At 32.9% G+C, this 18,369-nt stretch overlaps 3 protein-coding genes across 3 annotated transcripts; all 3 read right to left on the reverse strand.

The window, feature by feature from the left end:
• Nucleotides 1-469: 469 nt before the first annotated feature.
• Nucleotides 470-1,982, reverse strand: LOC135137404 (uncharacterized). The gene is made up of 5 exons (XM_064067035.1): nt 1,808-1,982; nt 1,660-1,744; nt 1,477-1,608; nt 1,280-1,415; nt 470-749 (listed from the first exon to the last, which is right to left on the reverse strand). The coding sequence occupies exons 1-5, from the start codon at nt 1,897-1,899 to the stop codon at nt 622-624; spliced, it is 573 nt and encodes a 190-aa protein (XP_063923105.1). The 5' UTR covers nt 1,900-1,982; the 3' UTR covers nt 470-621.
• A 4,347-nt stretch (nt 1,983-6,329) lies between these two features.
• On the reverse strand, nt 6,330-8,932 carry LOC135137646 (uncharacterized). Its single transcript, XM_064067366.1, has 5 exons — nt 8,710-8,932; nt 8,559-8,652; nt 7,701-7,832; nt 7,502-7,637; nt 6,330-6,612 (listed from the first exon to the last, which is right to left on the reverse strand). The coding sequence occupies exons 1-5, from the start codon at nt 8,760-8,762 to the stop codon at nt 6,491-6,493; spliced, it is 537 nt and encodes a 178-aa protein (XP_063923436.1). The 5' UTR covers nt 8,763-8,932; the 3' UTR covers nt 6,330-6,490.
• A 391-nt stretch (nt 8,933-9,323) lies between these two features.
• On the reverse strand, nt 9,324-11,717 carry LOC135137328 (uncharacterized). Its single transcript, XM_064066951.1, has 3 exons — nt 11,688-11,717; nt 11,424-11,534; nt 9,324-11,192 (listed from the first exon to the last, which is right to left on the reverse strand). Exons 1-3 carry the CDS (start codon nt 11,715-11,717, stop codon nt 9,324-9,326), a joined length of 2,010 nt encoding a protein of 669 aa, XP_063923021.1.
• Nucleotides 11,718-18,369: the final 6,652 nt, after the last annotated feature.

Genomic DNA, 18,369 nt, shown 5'->3' on the forward strand with positions numbered 1-18,369 from the left:
AATAAGGTAATTGGAAGACATTTTACAACTTAGCGTTTATAAACATAATTTGAAATAACTGGATTAGGCACTAACTTACTGAACGTAGTTTTTAAAGAATTTGTAAAACTTCTTCAAAAACAGAGGTTTCTAGAAAAATCACAAATTTTGTAAAATATTGAAAAAACGTTTTGACAATGCTTTTATAACAAATTATGGACCTTGAAAATTATGCAAAGTAAAAAATTTCCATACACTTTTGTGAAGCTTACTTAGAACCAGAATATAAACACAATAAACACCTACAATAGTAGTGTTTATTGTGTTTAAGTGTAAGTGTAAGTCACTTATTTTCACTTTGATATGAAACCCAGGAAGAAAATATTGATAACTCCGGCTAAAAAAATGTTATACCCCTCTGATAAAAAATATGTACTTGCAATACACTGTCATTTTTTTGGGTAATAGGAGAAAAGCTAAACAACTAGAATATTATATATACATATTATAGGCAAATTTACACTATAAATATAAAATATTCGAAACTTTAACACTGACATATATATTTAGTATTCATATTAATAAAACATCCTAACAGTTACTTTAAAATATTTGAGGTTTGAAGTACATATAAGATTTTCGTTAAACATCTTCGCAAACATCGCCATCGTCGAAATTATCTTCATCAGGAATATTTGATTTGTTCCCAGATCCACGGAACATTTTAAAAGATTTATTTATTACGGTGTAAGTAACCAAGCCATTTAGTACTGCAACAAACAATTATCGCATTTAACTTTGTGAAAAATTCGTAAATGATATTTATAATTATAGGGTGTCCCAATGATCTGGTAGCGAAAAAATCTACACTTAGAGTGCACCGTATATAGTTATTAAAACATTCTTACAAGTTATTTCCAAATAACTGGTGTGCAATTGAAAAATTACTCAGAATAAGCGTTGGAATATCATTCTATTTAAGGGTTACACACCAAAGTTGTATTTTTTTTACCTTGAACACATTTATAAACATATAAACGCGGAGGACAACAAGTCACTTTTTGTATTGCAAGAAGTTAAAATTTAATGCTGTACATACAAGATTACATATATCGCACTCTTGTGATGTTGACACTCAACACCACTTATAATAAAAGCTATTTAAATGTTCCAATTTAAATATTCACTTGCATTTTTGAGGTAATCTGCGATAATGTAGTTTTCATTAAAAAAAGTACTTGTTAGATAAGTGTGCATCCTTTTCCACCTTTCAAAATAAACTTTTGCTTAAACTACTCACCAAATAAAATCCAAGCATACACTACAATTGGCAGGAAGAACCACAAATCCATCATTAACCAAATATTTATTACCAACGTGAAAAGAAGTTCTATAACTTTTAAAATGATCCATGGAGTGAATTGTTTTCTGTCTCCCTAGAAATTTAATTCAAATATTTACAAATGTAATCATGTAATCCAAATTCAAGAATCCTACAATTTTTAAACCGTAGTAGAGTTCATATCCTACTCCTATGGCGATGAATATTAGGAGGCATTGTGGAAGAATAATTTCCTCATGTTTAAAGACACATAGAGGCAATAAGTACACTGTACAAATCGAGAGTATCTAAAAAATAACTTATAAATAAACACTAGTTAACATCGTCTTATAAGTCACCAATCCCACAAAGGGAACCCTTAAATTATAGGTCTTTCGGTCGGTTGGAAAGTGTTTGTTGTAAAATGACTTAACCTCAATAACTCTGAAAACACGGTGACAAATTCAAATTAACAATTAAATAGTAAATCTGTAAAGCTACACTCACGTTTTGGACAAATATAAACTTTTATTCGGCATTTCCACTTCTGGCTTTGCCATGTTTTTATTATTTGGATTATTTATCTGTTTAATTTGCATTCTTTACACGACAACTTTTAATGCTTACACTGCGACGCCGGCGACGACACTTGCGACGACCACGCAACTACTAAGAATAACACGTAACGCAACAGGGAAATCCACAAACCACAACAACGATGACCTTGTTTATATGTAGATGACGGGGCCAACTGCAGAAGGTGGTGAATGGACTGAATAGAGTGACAACAAAGCTCTAGCTCTGTGGTATCTTAAATATGATATGCACTCTTTATTTGCGAGTACTTACGTTTTTTTTTAATGCAATAGAAAAAATATATATTTACGACTACGACATGATTTACTGTTTTTGTGATTTTTTATTATATTCGTGAATAGAGTATTCTTTTATTTTTCTATGTTTTCCGTAATCTTAAAAACAAAACAAATTCATTCCAAGATTTGAATACCATATAAAATACAGTATAAAACGGTATTATACCTAGGTTTTATAGGTACCTAGTTGACTGAAATTTTGTTCGTCAGCATCCAATCAACTCGGAATAAAATATATTTGCTTGAATCCCTCCTCATTATGAATACATTATTTTTTTTAGTTAAATCAAAAATGTGAATCTCTTATTATAAATCAATACAATCTGTCATCATACTTTGATACTTTGCTAGAACCGAAGGATATGGAGGATCGATGATTCTCATTCACAACTCCCTTATTTGCAACAACACTCCTAAGGTTACCAGCTTGTCGCAGGAAAGTATGTGAAATGTCGACTGTGTTTATCCCTGAATTAAATTTGACTGTTCTTTCCATATATAGAAGCACTCAGATTTCCTGACAATTTTGAATCAAGTCTTAGAATTATTATATGACAATAGGAAAAATTTACTTATTGGTGGAGATTTTAACTCCTCATTTACTGTACCCAATTAAAATACTCGTGACTTAAATATAATTTGTTGGTCAGTCATAGCTTAAGGCTACTCACTGAGAAAAGGTTTAGATAACATTTTCGCAAACCTGGATATGCAAGTAGTTAGGGTAACTAATTTTAATTCAGGTAGGTATATCTGACCACAGCACTCTTAGTCTACAAATTAAAAGTGAGATAAACTTATTAAACAAAAGTAAAGTATATACTTTCTAAATCATTTCGCCCCTTAACAAGAATAGCAAAAACTATATTTTATAATAATCTAGAGAAGTTAGACTGGACTTTTATAGCTTTAGATAATATAAATATAAATTGCAAATTTAAACAATGTATTGATGTAATCTACGCTTTCTGTTTTCGAAAAAAAAAATACTCAAAGGCAATAAAAATTGTGATAACCGAGCCAAGGTTAAATGATTTAACTATTATAATTACAAATCATGCGCACTAATTTGTTATTCCTAGACGATTTTTATATATGTACAAAAAATAATTTAATTAAAGAATATAACATTTTTTATAGAAATATGTATCGCAAAAGCATAGAGTAGGCAAAACGTGAAACGAATAATAAATATATAGGTATGTGGGACATAATACACAGCAAAAGAAATAAAATTATAAAAATTATGATTGTTACATCACCCTCGATGTTTTTAACAATTATTTTCATAACATCGCTAATGATATTGTTACGAAATAAACCCATACGCCGCCCCGGTACGACGCCTATGGGTCTTCCAGTATGTACGCGTGTCTTCTCGTATCAAGTATGAGTGAGTCATCGGCCGCGTGAATGCAAGCGGATGTCGCGACGGGCCCAGAAAAAGTCTCGAAGCGGCGCTCGAACAGCCTGGAAGCGGAAGCCGCGAATACCTAATTCGAGAAAGACCTAGATCGCCGAAATATTGGTTTAAATAGAGGCCGCCTTCGGGAACGCATTATTATTCAGCTAGTTGGGTTCAGACAAGCTACGCCGATTTTATTCGCCTGTTCATCATAACACTATACTAGAAAATGTACGTGATCCCAAGTATGATCCTATAGGTTTTATTTGTAATAATGTTAACATGTATTTCCGTTTTACTGAAGTTTCTGAGAGCTGGGTGCGGGATGTTATTACAAATTTAAAGTTGACTAAATCTAGTCTCATATATGTATGGTTTCAACATGGAATTAATAAAAAATGTGAAAGATGTTATCATTAAGCTACTGACATAAATTAATAAATGTATGCATACAAAACAATACTTTTCCTAAAAATGTTTGAAAACGGGAATTGTCATACCAGTACCTATTTAAAAAAGGTAAAATGAATGATAATAACCATATACCTATATCCCTATTGCCTGCCTTTTCGAAAATTTCAGAGAAAGTGTTATGTATACAACTGACGACATTTTTTGAAGACAACAAAATTTTAGTTAAAAACCAATTTGGACTCCACAAATGGCACTCAAATCTGACGCATTACTAAGTTTTATAGATGGAATTTCTGAAGTTTTTGAAAACGGTAACTACTGCATTACGACATAGTTGGACTTAACGAAAGCTTTCGATCTTGTATCGCATGTGACTCTTATTCGTAAATTATAGGTGTAGGTGTACCTATAATATCTATCCCGATAGTTACCAAATTATCATTTCTTTCTTAATAGAACGCTTTCAGAGGATTAGCTTTAAACGAACAACATCATCTAACCTTCCTGTCAGCCGTGGGGTACCCCCGGGGTCGGTACTGGGACGTTTGTTGTTTGTAATATTTTTTAAGGATATTTCCGTTGAACTAAAAGAAAATAACGTTTAGCGCAAGAACTCAGCATACACAGATTTATAAGATTAAGTCTTGCAAATCAAGTGTCCAAAAAAAAGTACTAAAATCGCTTTTAGATCTCTCATTCAATGCTTTCTGTGTTATAGAATCTTAATATGGGGTCACGCATCTTGCCATTCAAATGAGAGCAATTCGGATAGTTGCGGGTCTACGTACCATATCAAGCTGATTGTCGTCCTGCATTGTCACATTTGCTATAATTATTGAGTAACATCTTTGCAAAACTGTTCGTCAAGGCGTTCCGAATTGTCAAAACATGCCGAAATGTACTTAAGAACTCATTCCTTTCGACAAAAATATTCTTTCTAGCTGAACTGTGAATATTTTATTCGTATTTTCAAGTCCATTGGGTGCCGGAAATGTTAGAAATCATAAAAGAGAGCTTCAAAAGTTACGTTTCTTTAAGTTTTTGAAAGAATTCCCTTAATCTACCAGAAAATGGAAAATGTACCTACTCGTCTCCTTTACGCAAAGGACTCGTAAACCGATTCCGTATAGGTATCGTAAGTACGTCAAGACATTCAGAATTCTCAAAACAAGTCGAAATGTAGTTAGTTCGTAACTCCTAAATTTCGACAAAAATATGACTTACAGCTAAAATTGTTTGAATGGTCGAAATTTAAATTTACCTACATTTTTGTAACGGATCTCTAAATTTTGTAATTGAGATCACCGACTTAATTTTCAAGTACCTGACAAAGTCCACAGCAAATCATGTGGAGGGATTTCTTGTTGTTATAATAAAGTACAATGTGTAAATCTGAAAAAAAATTTAAACTAATTCTGACAGTGCATCCAGCATCGTTAAACTAATTCAAGCTCCAAGAGTTCCTTGTAATTCCCTTTGGCATTGGTATTAGTAATTTTTGTTACATAAGATTCAAAGGTAGGATGTGAAGTTTTAGTTGATTTTAGACTTCTCTTACACATTATTGTTTTATTAGTTTCGTTTCTTTATTATTAAAAAGAAGGGAGATGTTATATATGTAGTGTGGTTGGCAGCACGTCATTATCTGGTTGCACACATGGTGCCTTTACCAATGTGATCTAACTAAAGATACTTTCTTATACCAATCTAAATATAACGACAGTGGTCAAAAATCGACACTCTTTTCCGCGAAGATATACTAGGCGATTTCCAAAATGTGAAAATATTTAGAAATACTGATTTGAATGATGGATTTTGTCATCTAAAAGTAGAAAAAGCTAAAAAAAAAGTATAGATCGTTTATGACCCATATTGGTCAACTCCAGTTGTTGCTTGTAGGTACCATTTGATCTTTGTAACTCATTGGTGGTGTTTCAGAGATACGTAAACTGTATATTCGCCCATTATAAACACAAGGTAGCTTTATCAAACACAGATAATTCAATAGTACTAGCTACTAACGAAAGAGAAGCAACGAACCGACCAAAAATTTTGCTCCAAACGTGCAAGGAATTGACGATTATCGTATGAAAATGTCAGATCTTTAAGAAGCGAGTAGTTTTAGGACGTCTAGTTGAAAATGATAAACTGTACCCATCAACTCCATCAAAGTTTCTTGAAACACGATATACCTATTTTAGAAAATCGATTTCATCGTATTTCTTAGTTACTGAAAGATATATTGAAGAAGGGTGTCTTAAAACCTATATTAGACTTCAAAAAAATTATTAGAAAATATATGCTTGTAGTAAGTTGTTAGCAATAGAAACAAAGCTAAATAACTATAAAATGTATTATAATACAATAGTTACAACATATAAAGTACACAAAATACAAAATTTTAACACAGATATATTTAATGTTCATGTTAATAAAAAAGTGCACTAGTAATTACATTTTAAAGTAGATACTTGAAGTAGGTACATAAAATCTTCGTTAAACAACATTGTAAGTCTTGTCAACACTATCGTCATCAGGAACATGTGATTTGTTTTTACATCCAGGTGACATTTTTAAAGATGTATTTATTACGGTGCAAGTAATCCAGCCATTTAGTGCTGCAACAGGCAATTATCGTCTTTAAATATCTTGAAAATTCGTAAATGATACTTGGTAGCAGCAACGTATATAAATGGAGCACACCTATATTTATCATGGGTTATTAAAAAAATTCTTTGACGTAGTCCAGTAGCACAGCACATAACAGCACATATTTAAACATACAAAAAGTTGAGAAGAGATTGTTGTTGTTTGTTGTTAAAAAAGAAAACTTTATGTCATAACCATGTTATGACCTGAAAATCCTGAAATAATTGAAGTGCTTATTATCAAACATAGTTAGCAACAGCCTGATTAAACCAGCTTTCAAACAAAAAAAAAGTATTGAAATCTGTTCATTCAAAAATACAGCTATAATGTAATGTGTAACGAAACACCCTGCACATTTTATATTGTAACCTTACGTGAGTTTTATCAGAGTACGTCAAAAATTGTTTTCAATATTGGACAAGGAATATCTTCCAGCTACAGGGTAGCAAAAGCAAAAAAAATGTGTGGGTATTAAAAATGTTCATGATGCTGAAGGTGGCCTCAGAATCGTATTTGGATTTGGGCTCTATCGGCCTAAACTAATAACAAACGCGTTACATACGAAATACTACATCTTATTTAAAACTACTTCGAAGTTGAGTATCGAAATATTGCCTTTAAAAACATAATTTGAGTCCCAGTTTGGAGTTAACTTCAATGTCAAAATATATCTATAATCGTTCTCAAATCCATATAATAAAAATAATAAAATATACTCAATATGCCATAATAATTGAATATTTTATCCTACTGGAATTAATAAACAGAAGTTTCCCGTCCAAGATATATTTTTTTGTTCACTTTCAAAAACAAGTTTTTTTTCAACTAAAGTTTTTGTTAAAACAACCTACCACTTACCAAATAAAATCAAAGCACATGATAACAGGGTTACGTTCCAGCGCCAGTTTAATACTAACCCAACAATTGCTACAAACGTGAAAAGAAGTTCTATAACTTTGAAAATGATCCATGGAGTGAATTGTTGTCTGTCTCTCTGCAAATTTAATTGAAATGTTTACAAATATGTCGTGTCGCTTAAATTCAAGAAACCACCTACAATTTTCAATCCATAGTAGAGTTCAAATCCTAACGCCGCGGCGATGAATATAAGGAGACATTGTGGAAGATAAATTTCCTCACGATTGAAGATGCATATAGTCAATAAGTACACTGTACAAACCGACAATATCTGAAAAAATCACTCATAAGTAAGCAGTAATAAATAGAGAGAGGATTTCTGTAGGGCTACTAGGCACTCGAAGTCGATGGCTACTCTGAAAAACCGCCATGAGTTGCAATAAATAACACCACTTATTTTATACTTCTTATTAGCTAAAGTATCATCATCAGTATTTGTAATTTTTCTCTTAAAGAAATTTCGAATATCCATATTTCTCTGTTTCTAAATAAAATATTAAATTTAATACTTTTTTTACGCTCGAATTTTGAAATAAAGGAATAATAAAAATTATAGTCAATAAAACGCCAGTTCAACAACTGTTCGTCTTTACACGTCATTTCACCATAGATAAAAAGTGAAAACGCATAAGCAATAAAATGTTTGCTCTTGTAATAACTGTAAAAAGCAAATAACGATACAACCCATAATTCAGTACCGGTTAAAGAGGATAGATTTATGATGGTTCCAGGCAAAGCTGGGCCAAACAGAGGGTTTCAAAACCAGATGGTCTAAGTTTGTCACATTTCTGTGTTTGTGTAGCAATAAAATTGAAAGTGTAGGGCATGTACCTACTCTTACAAATGTGCTGAAGTTTAATTTTGACAAATAAAAAGGAAATTGACGCAGAATTTCAGGGGTGGCATCCCCCCCCCCTATGGGCGCCCATGCCTATAATCGTGACGTAGCCCGACAGAAATCCGCTGTCTAGTAATAAACCAGATTTTATGAAATCACCAAGCCCACAAAAGGAATCCTTAAATTGTAGGTCTTTCGGTCGGTTGGAAAGTATTTGTTGTAAAATGACTTATTATCAACTTCAGCAACCACTCTGAAAAACACAGTGACAAATTCACAACTACTAAAACTATGAGGAAGGTACACTTACTTTTCGGATAAATTTGATGTTTTGTTGTGCTTGTCCACGTCTTGGTCTGCCATATTTTTATTGTTGGGATTTTTGTCTGTTGAATTTGTATTCTTCACATCGGCACGTTCTAAATTTTAATGTATATAACGACTAATACGATTAGGATTAGGAACGCAACAGGGAAATCCACAAACCACAACAACTCGTTCTTCGAACAACCTTGTCGAATGCGCTAATGTAGGGGAATGTGGGGCAAAGCGGACCAGTGTTACGGTTTTTTTTTATTTTTTAGGAAGGTCTGCAAAAGTTTTGCTTTGCCCCATATATGGGGCAATGTGAAAAAAAATGAGGGACAAAGTGGAAATTTGAATCATCTGTAAAAATAGTTTATTGTAATAATAAATGATTGAAATATAAAGAATAAATAAATAAAAAAAAATCTCAATGGAACAAATTAAACATTAAAAAACAAAAACAAAGGAACTCATTTCGCCTTTAGTTTATACTAACAAAAATAGAAACTACAGAATTCAAAAAACATTTTTAAAAAACAAAAACAAAGGAACTCAATTCGCCTTCAGCTTATATTAACAAAAATAGAAACTATAGAATTCAAAAAGCATTTTCGTGAATTATATTATTTGGATTTTGCCATGTCTTAGTTTGTTTATCTTTACCTTGCCTACTATTTCTTCATAAACTATTTCACTTTCGTCTGCCACGTCAGGGAAGACAAAAATATTTGTAGTTTGCTTATACTGTCTTAGAAAGCTTACAATTATACAACCATTTTCTTCACTATTTGTAATGTATGCCACAAATTGTTTTTTTGTACGATATTTTTCATCGGTTAATTCAGTTAAAAGAAAATCTCCTTTTTTTAACTTTGTGCCTGGATTAACTTTCTCTACGTTAAAGGAAGACTTCTTCGACAAAAATTCCCAATCGCTGTCATCACTAATTGTATTCTCACTGTCGTCGCTGTCGGATGATTCTTTCTTATTGATTTTTTGAGATTTTTTTCTTTCGCTTTCTAATGATATTTTTCTTTTGGTTGACATTACTTTGGCAGGGCGTTTAGATTCTATTTGAAGTTTTATTTCCTCCATGTTTGGGGTAGACGTCAATATCATTGTCTTTCCTTTTCTTTTTCCTCGTACTGAGTCTTTTCGTGGACCTGCTCTAGGCAAAGGCAGCAGATCTTGAGGTGTCCAATGGTTATTCGCTTCATGTGAAAATACCTGTGGAGAGGGTGTTCTTTCTTTTGAGCAACCCGCACGAGGAGATATGGTTCCGTTTGCTTCAGAATTAGTAAAGGCATTTCTGTTCGCTTCAGAATGTTGCTCTTCTCTATTTGTTGTTTCGGACGGTTTGAATAAATCTTCTGGAAAAATATTGGGATTGAATGGATAAATGTCTGTATTTTTGAATCCATTGCAAGCTGTTTGAAGAGTAGCAGCTCTTTGATATGCTCTTCCAAATAATTGGCCAATTTTGTATAATGTTATTACTTTGCCAAGGCTGTTTCTTAGCCATATTCGTGTCTCTTGTTCGTAATATGTGTTAAGAGGATACATAAATGAGACGTCAAGAGGCTGCATGCGATGCGAACAATGAGGTGGCAATACGAGTATATGAACATGATTAGCTTTTGCTTTCTCTATTAAATTCAAATTTTTGGTGTGCGTCGCGTGGCCATCCAAAATTAATAAAACGGGACTTTCTTCAGATGGCCGAGCATATTTTAGGAAATGTGGGAACCAAACGTCGCAGAAAATGTCCATTTGCATCCATCCAGATTGGTGACAGTGTACGATTGACTCGGGTGGCAAACCGTTTTCGAAAGCTGGATTACGTCTTACCCGGGGAAATATCAGCAATGGAGGCACGTAGGTTCCAGCAGCACTGAAACACACTTCCACCGAAACCAGTGATCCTCTTTCTGCTGAAGACAAACATCCAAACTGCTTTTTTCCTTTTAGGGAAAATATTTTTGTGGGCTTATTTGGGACACTCGATGTTCCTGTCTCATCACAGTTAAAAATTCTGCTAGCTGGAAAATGGAATGTATCAAACAAACTTCCTAGCAGGTTAAAAAAATTTCCAACATTTGTCGGATTAAAAGCGGAAGCTCTTGCCGCCGAAGTTTTTTCTGGAAGACGTAATGAGATATTTTTTTGTCTTTCTAAAAACTTGTACACCCAATCACGTCCCGCCAATTTAGTATTGTGATTAAAACTATTAGGAATCTTGTTTTTTATAGCATATTGATATGCCAAGCTACGCAGTTCTTTAAAACTAAGCCCAAACAAACGACTTTCCATTTCTAATATGAATTCCGCCAACTCTTTCTCCTGATCATAGGTAAATGTTGACTTAAATCTACCTAATGATTTATTTGAAGCTTCAATAACGTTTTTCCCTGGCTTGACTCGTCGATATAATGTTGTCGCGGGAATCTGATACATTTCGCACATCTCTAATTGCATAAGCCATGGAATCTTTACACCACGATTGTTGATTTGTTGTTCGTTTGTAATTGCGGATCATTTTGATATAATTCTGAAAATATGAATAAGCTTTTTTATTTGTAGTTTTTTGCTGATATGGGGCATAGTGAAAAAAATATTCATTTTGCCCCACATCGTAGTAGTTCACTTTACCCCATAGTACCAACAACCAAGAAAAATTGAGGTTATAAATTTAAGATAGAGAAAACAACTGAAACTCACCTTCAACGGAAGACAAATGTCCCACAAATTGCACTCATACAGAAACAAATTAAAATTTTCTGTAATAGTCTTTATAAGCTTTAGTAAAGCACCCCGTTTTTTTACATCCAACTGCAAGAATGTTTTGTTTTTACAATTATAGGTAAACTTGGGGAAGTTTTGGAGGGAAATTACACTAAAGGAACCTTTGGCATGTGTTTAACATAGTTTAGCACGGTAATCCCAGATGGCAGCACTTATTTAGTTTTTAAACAAAAATTTCACTTTGCCTCTACGTTCCGCTTTGCCCCACATTCCCCTATATGGTAAGATTATGAAGTGTGTTTGTATACCAATTTGCAGCGAACGGGTACAGAACTGGGCATTTGATCGCCCTCAACAATTCTTTTTGTAAGTTACTAAGTTTTAAACCTTATATATACATGGACTTTTACACTGGCATTTTACTATTCTGCGAGGAAAAACTATTTCTTTTGTCGTTTCCGAACATTAATTACCCTGGTAAAAAAATTATTTCGATTCGTTTTGAGATTAGCGATTACCCCCTGGCACCAGAAAGCTTTGCTTTGCACGAGATTTCGCTGTTGTTTGCATATTATGAATGGGGCAGTTATCAGTATAAGATTATAATGGCATAGAATCTAATCTTTTGTGTAAAAACCAACGGTCATCGGGTTTACCGGTTGCTACCTACCAAGAGAAGAGGTGAAGGAACGTATTTAGAAATTTTTATCAAAGATAAAATAGAATCAGGTAAGACGAAGTAGTTGTTACTTACTACGATAACGGTTTCTTACAGTAATATAAACAGTTACAATAAAATACAATTTGTGAAAACATTTCTGTGTACAGGGCAGAGACTTTAATATTTAGTATTTAAAGTCTCTGGTACAGGGTGTTATTAGCCAAATACACTGACGTCATCCGAGGTCATCAAGATGGCAGCGTTTGACAACTAGCCGGTTTTCTCATAAGAGTAAATGCTAATATTTTCGGAATTCATTTAAATTTGAGAGTGTGTCAACTATGTTTTTATAGTTTGGTAAGTTTGTTACAGTTTCTAGACTGTGTAGATATCTGTAAAACGCACCATAACGTTTGAATATCCTTAAAAAATAATGTTTTCCAATGTGATGTACAGGTTAACTTCGCTGCATCTTATATTATTTGTTTTGCAAATTAATTCTGTGTTAATGTACATCAATGTTTTTTAAATACACTAGCATCTTAATATTATAATATTTTGTATTTTAGGAGAAAATGCCTAAATTTTGTGCTGTTGTGGGTTGCGCGAATTGAAGCACCAGAAATGCGGACAAATTTTATTTTCTTTTCCCAGCAGTTAGCAACAATAAAGGTAAATATATACAGGATGGGGAAAAAAGGCGGAAGTTTTGGTTAAAAGCCTTCAAACGAGTACAGTAACTACCTATTAGATTTACAGTTTCTAATAAATTACTACATTTGTGCTCTTTTAGGTAAATCTACAGATTTGTCGGATGTGGATCACCCTGATTATGTTCCATCACAAAATTTAGGATATCAAAATAAATCTACTCATAATATTTGTAATGTTGAAAGACACAGTCGTTTAAAAAAGAGAAAACTGAATAAATGCCTCTAGACTTTTGAATGCACGAATTTCATTGTGGGTTATTTTACTTATTCCAAAAATAAAAAAGTTTAGAATGGTATTCATTGTTATGGTAGGGACATCGTCTAAACACAAATTAAAATCACTTGCACTCATTTTATAAGGATCTACGCCGTTTAAATTGTTTAACTTTTGTACATATCTGTTTTTCTCTTTGACGGAAAGACATCGTGCATAATCACTTAAATTATCCATACTTTAAAAACAAATCACACACCTTCATCTACACCCGTCACATTAACCTCAAACGAAAATATTAATTTCCGATTTACCGCTTAAAACACACGGATGTATTTTGGGTGACGAGGAATTCAGACCAAAACAGCATTTTTTGTATTTTTATTTTTATGATGTATTTTTAAACTCAAATCGCCAATAAAAAGCACCCTGATACACAGGAAAGATATGAAAGAAGATATTCACGTGTTTATTTTCTAGATAAATACCCACACTTTTAAATAAAATGCGAAAATGTTAACATTGCCGCTTATGGAGTTTCACGGCGCTTGTCAAACGCTGAGTTCCCGCCACAGCGTGACGTCACGTGTTATTAGCTAATTGAAAGGTACGTACAACAAAATTGACAGTTCTTCGCGAAGTCTGATAATAATAATGGCAGTGGCGGCTCGTGGTGATTTTTGATGGGTGGGCAAAGCATTATAGGTAGGTTATAACATGTATGAAAAAAATATATATACATATATATAATTAATCATTTTTGTGAGAACGTGTTTTTGTTTTGGTGCTGCATGTCAATCAATATAATATAACAAATATTTTATGTATATTACATATACAGGGTGTTAGGAAATGCTTGCAACAAACTTTCAGAGCAAAGGCATTACAAAAAAAGGAATCTAAAATCTATGTACAACTTTTTTCAAAAATGTATAGTTTTTCTTTTAAATCACCTTAAAAATAAGTATCACACCGTTTTGGAACTGCATGGAGGCCAATTTTTCAATAATACGTTCCATTATTAAAATTTCTATTGTTACTTAGCAACGAATTAGGAATGGCAATCTGCTTTCTATCTATCAAGGGAATCGTTAAAAAAAAGCATCGTTGCTTAGTTACCGAGATACACTAACATTGTTCAAATTGTTTCAAATATTATTGTTAGATTTATAACTGTCATTGTCAGTAATACTCATTGAGAAAAAATGCCAGAATACAGCATAGAAGAATATGTAGACATGCATTTTGTTTATGGGCAGTGTGGAGGCAATGCTAGAGCCGCAGCAAGACGGTATGCTGAACGTTTTCCTGGGCGTCGACAACCGTATCGCGAAACCTTTTCAGCCGTGGATAGAAGGTTGCGGGAGACAGGATCAGTTTTACCTAAAAATCAGGAGATTGAACGAGGTCGAGATCCAGATATGGTCAACATTGAAGAGCACATTATCAATCGTGTTGAACAAGACCCGTCAGCTAGTACGCGTGAAATTGCTCGAGAAGTAGGTGTTAGTCACTGGACTGTGTGGAGAACGCTACGAGCATCTCTTTTGTACCCGTACCACCTCCAGCGGGTCCAGAGTTTAAGTCCGAACGATTTCATTCCTAGACAAAACTTTTGCCGATGGATAGTAAACAGCAATAATGAAACTCCCGGATTTCTTTCTTCCATACTGATGACAGATGAATGCTGTTTTACTAGGGATGGAATACTTAATTTTCATAATACTCACCGCTGGGCAGATGCCAATCCTCACGCTTTTTACGAGACGCACTTTCAACAACGTTTTTCATTAAACATTTGGGCCGGAATAATAGGTAATCAAATGATAGGACCATATGTTCTACCGGAAAGACTGAACGGAGACAATTAGGACTTTCATTTTTTGGAAACACATTTGCCATTGTTATTGGAAGATGTACCTTTAGACATTCGACGAAGGATGTACTTTATGCACGATGGTGCTCCTGCGCATTTTAGTTTACAAGTGCGACAATTCCTGACGAATGTTTATGGTGAGAGATGGATTGGAAGAGGTGGACCCATCGCTTGGCCACCCCGTTCTCCCGATCTTAACAGTTGTGATTACTACTTATGGGGTTATATGAAATCAATTGTTTATCGAACTCCAGTTAATAATTTAGAAGATTTAGAAGCAAGAGTTATGATGGCCGCAGAACGGATTCGAAACGATCCTGAAGAATTAAATAGAGTCAGTAACTCATTACTCAGGAGAGCAGAAGCTTGTATTCGTGCAAATGGTGCTCACTTCCAACACCTGCTTTAATTTTCTTGTCCTGTTTTTGCGTTTTTTGTTTTTTGTTTTCGCTTATTCGTTTTGTTTGTTTATTATAATTAAAGGTTATTTTTCTTTGTGTTGAAAATTGTATTTAACAAATTGGCTTAAATTTTAAAATCGTTGGAAGATTTTGAACAAAGTTTTTAACTTATACAATACATTTCTTGTATTTGTTGATAAACTATGTATTCTACCTTTTTCCGCAAAGCAAAAGTAGAATATAAATTTATTAAGAAAAGATAATTGCTGGACAATCGAAAAATAAAAAGATAATGTTGGGCGTTGGAGTGCTAAGCAGTGTTTAATTTTTACCTGATTTTTGAGAATATTTCAACTGCTTAGACTATTTCTAGGATCTTTTTTTATTTCCTAATATTAAAAAAAATCTTAAAAACAAGAACATTTAGTATATGGTTAACCATTAAGAAGTAACAAAGAAAATACCTTAAGCGTTCTATGATTTCGGTACTCTAAGGGTACCTTTTTATTATCAACTAGCTGACCCGGTGAACTTCGTTTCACCTACAATTTAATTTTGAATCTGCAAAACCGAATGCTTTGAAAACTTGCAGATGTTTTAAACATATGATAAGCATAATACATTTTTATTCAAAATATATTTACTGATCCTCTCCAAAAAATTGATGACGCCAGCCCAAAATTTGCCAAATGAATCCTATCTAAAATGTCCAAAATAGGATGAGTCTATACTTGTGATTTATTATTCCATTCATATTTTTTAGATTTGCTTATATAGGGTGACTCAAGAAAAATAATGAATGGGTGAATTAATTTTATTGAATTAATCAGGAACTGCAAAACCGAATGCTCTGAAATCTTGGAGATGCTTTAATGTTATCATAAGCATAGTAATTTTTTTATTAAAATGTATTTGTTCATTCCCCCTAAAAAATTGATGACGTCTCCTGAAAATTTTGCTGAATAAATCCTATCTGAAATGTGCAAAATATGATGAGTTTTTACTTGTGATTTATCACTGCATTAATATTTTTTTAGTTTTGCTTAAACGGGGTGTCCCAAAACAATTAATCACTGGGTCAATTTATTTTATTGACTGAAAACCCTAAATAAACTTTATTATTATCAAGAATTGTAAAACTGAATATTTTGAAATATTGCAGACGTTTTGAAGTTACTGTAAGCATGTTAGTTTTTTAATCAAAATATATCTGTTTATCAAGCCCAAAAACTTGATGACATCATCTCAAAATTTTGCCGAATAAATCCTATCTAAAATGTGCAAAATATCATCAGTATATACTCGTAATTTATCATTGCATTCATATTTTAAGTTCCCGAGCGTAAGCAAAGGAAGAATTGTAATCGAGTCCGTCGGCCGACTCTCTACTTTTACCTTTTCTCGATCTTTCATGATCCCTAGAAGATGAAGAAATAGGTGTCCCATTTCCCTCTGTCTGTCCGTCTGTCCGTCTGTCTGCCATCCCGGATTTTTATAAGACAGATAATCTCCGAAAGTACTCGACCGATTGTTGTGAAATTTTGTACTTATATTAGGAATATCATGTAGATGGTAAAACGCTAACCAAAATTTGTCTAATCATCCCCACCACTAATGCGATGACGTCACTTCAAAATTGTACAGAGTAAATCGGTTTTAAATTGTATAAAATAACATACTCCTACACATGTGGTTTTTACCCGAAACGTCCAGATTTTTGGAAAAAAATCAAAATTATAAAACAATATTTTGAAATTTAATTTTGAATCTGCTAACCTGAATGTTTTGAAATGTTGCAGATGTTTTAAGGCTATAAAGAGCATCATAAATTTTTAGTCAAAATATATTTGGTTATCCCCTCCAAAAACTTGATGACGTCAGTTCAAAAGTTTACCGAATAAATCCTATCTAAAATGTGCAAAATATGATGAGTATGTACTTGTGATATATCACTCAATTAATATTTTTTGGATTTGCATATACAGGGTGACTCAAAAAAATTAATGAATGCGTAAATGTATTTTACTGATTTACTCAGGAATTACAAAACCGAATGCTTTGAAATCTTAAAGATGTTTTAAAATTATCATAAGCATGGTAAATTTTTTATCAAAATGTATTTGGTCGTCCCCCCTAAAAAAATTTATGACGTCGCCAGAAAATTTTGTTGAATAAATTCTACCTAAAATGTACAAAATATGGTGAGTTTCTTCTTGTCATTTATCATTCCATTCAAATTTTTTCGATTTCCATATACAGAGTGACTCAAAAAAATTAATGAATGCGTGAATTTATTTTATTGAGTTAATCAGGAACAACAAAACCGAATGCTTTGAAATCTGATGTTTTAAGGCTATAAACAGCATAATAAATGTTTAGTCAAAATATATGTGGTTATCTTCTCCAAAAAATTGATGACGTCAGCTCAAAAATTTGCCGAATAAATCCTATCTAGAATATACAAAATATGATGAGTCTGTACCTGTAATTTATCATTCCATTCACATTTTTTGAATTTGCATATAGCGAGTGACTCAAAAAAATAATGAACGCGTAAATTTATTTTATTGGTTTACTCAGGAACTACAAAACCGAATGCTTTGAAATCCACTGCAAAAAAAAAACATAATAGACATGCAGTCGTCACGTTTCCGACAGCGAGGGAAGTACTGTCTAAACTCTTTAGAACAATTTTTTAGATTTGCTTTTACAGTGACTTAAAAAAATGTATGGATCAGACAATTTATTTTATTGAATAACTCAAGAGTTGCAGAAATGAATACTTTGAGATCTTGCAGACGTTTTAAAGTTATTGTAAGCATGGTAAATTGTTATTCATTAAAAATTGATTGGACGGCTCACTCGATTTTCGCAGATAATTTTGGATATACAATACAGTTGTTATTTTTAGTATTAGTTACACTGCATCAATCCAAGGTGATATACGTGTTGATTGTAAATGTTGATTTGGTCATCACAAAATTGTGTGAAGAAAAGACTCAACTCGAAAATGCTGAATATGTTTCATTATACTTTTGGTGGGAAGGAAGTTCTGTC

Source organism: Zophobas morio, unplaced genomic scaffold, assembly GCF_036711695.1.
Source record: "Zophobas morio isolate AGI-343-1 ecotype UQ-CSIRO unplaced genomic scaffold, CSIRO_AGI_Zmor_V1 ptg000029l, whole genome shotgun sequence".
NCBI classification, from domain to species: Eukaryota; Metazoa; Arthropoda; class Insecta; order Coleoptera; family Tenebrionidae; genus Zophobas; species Zophobas morio.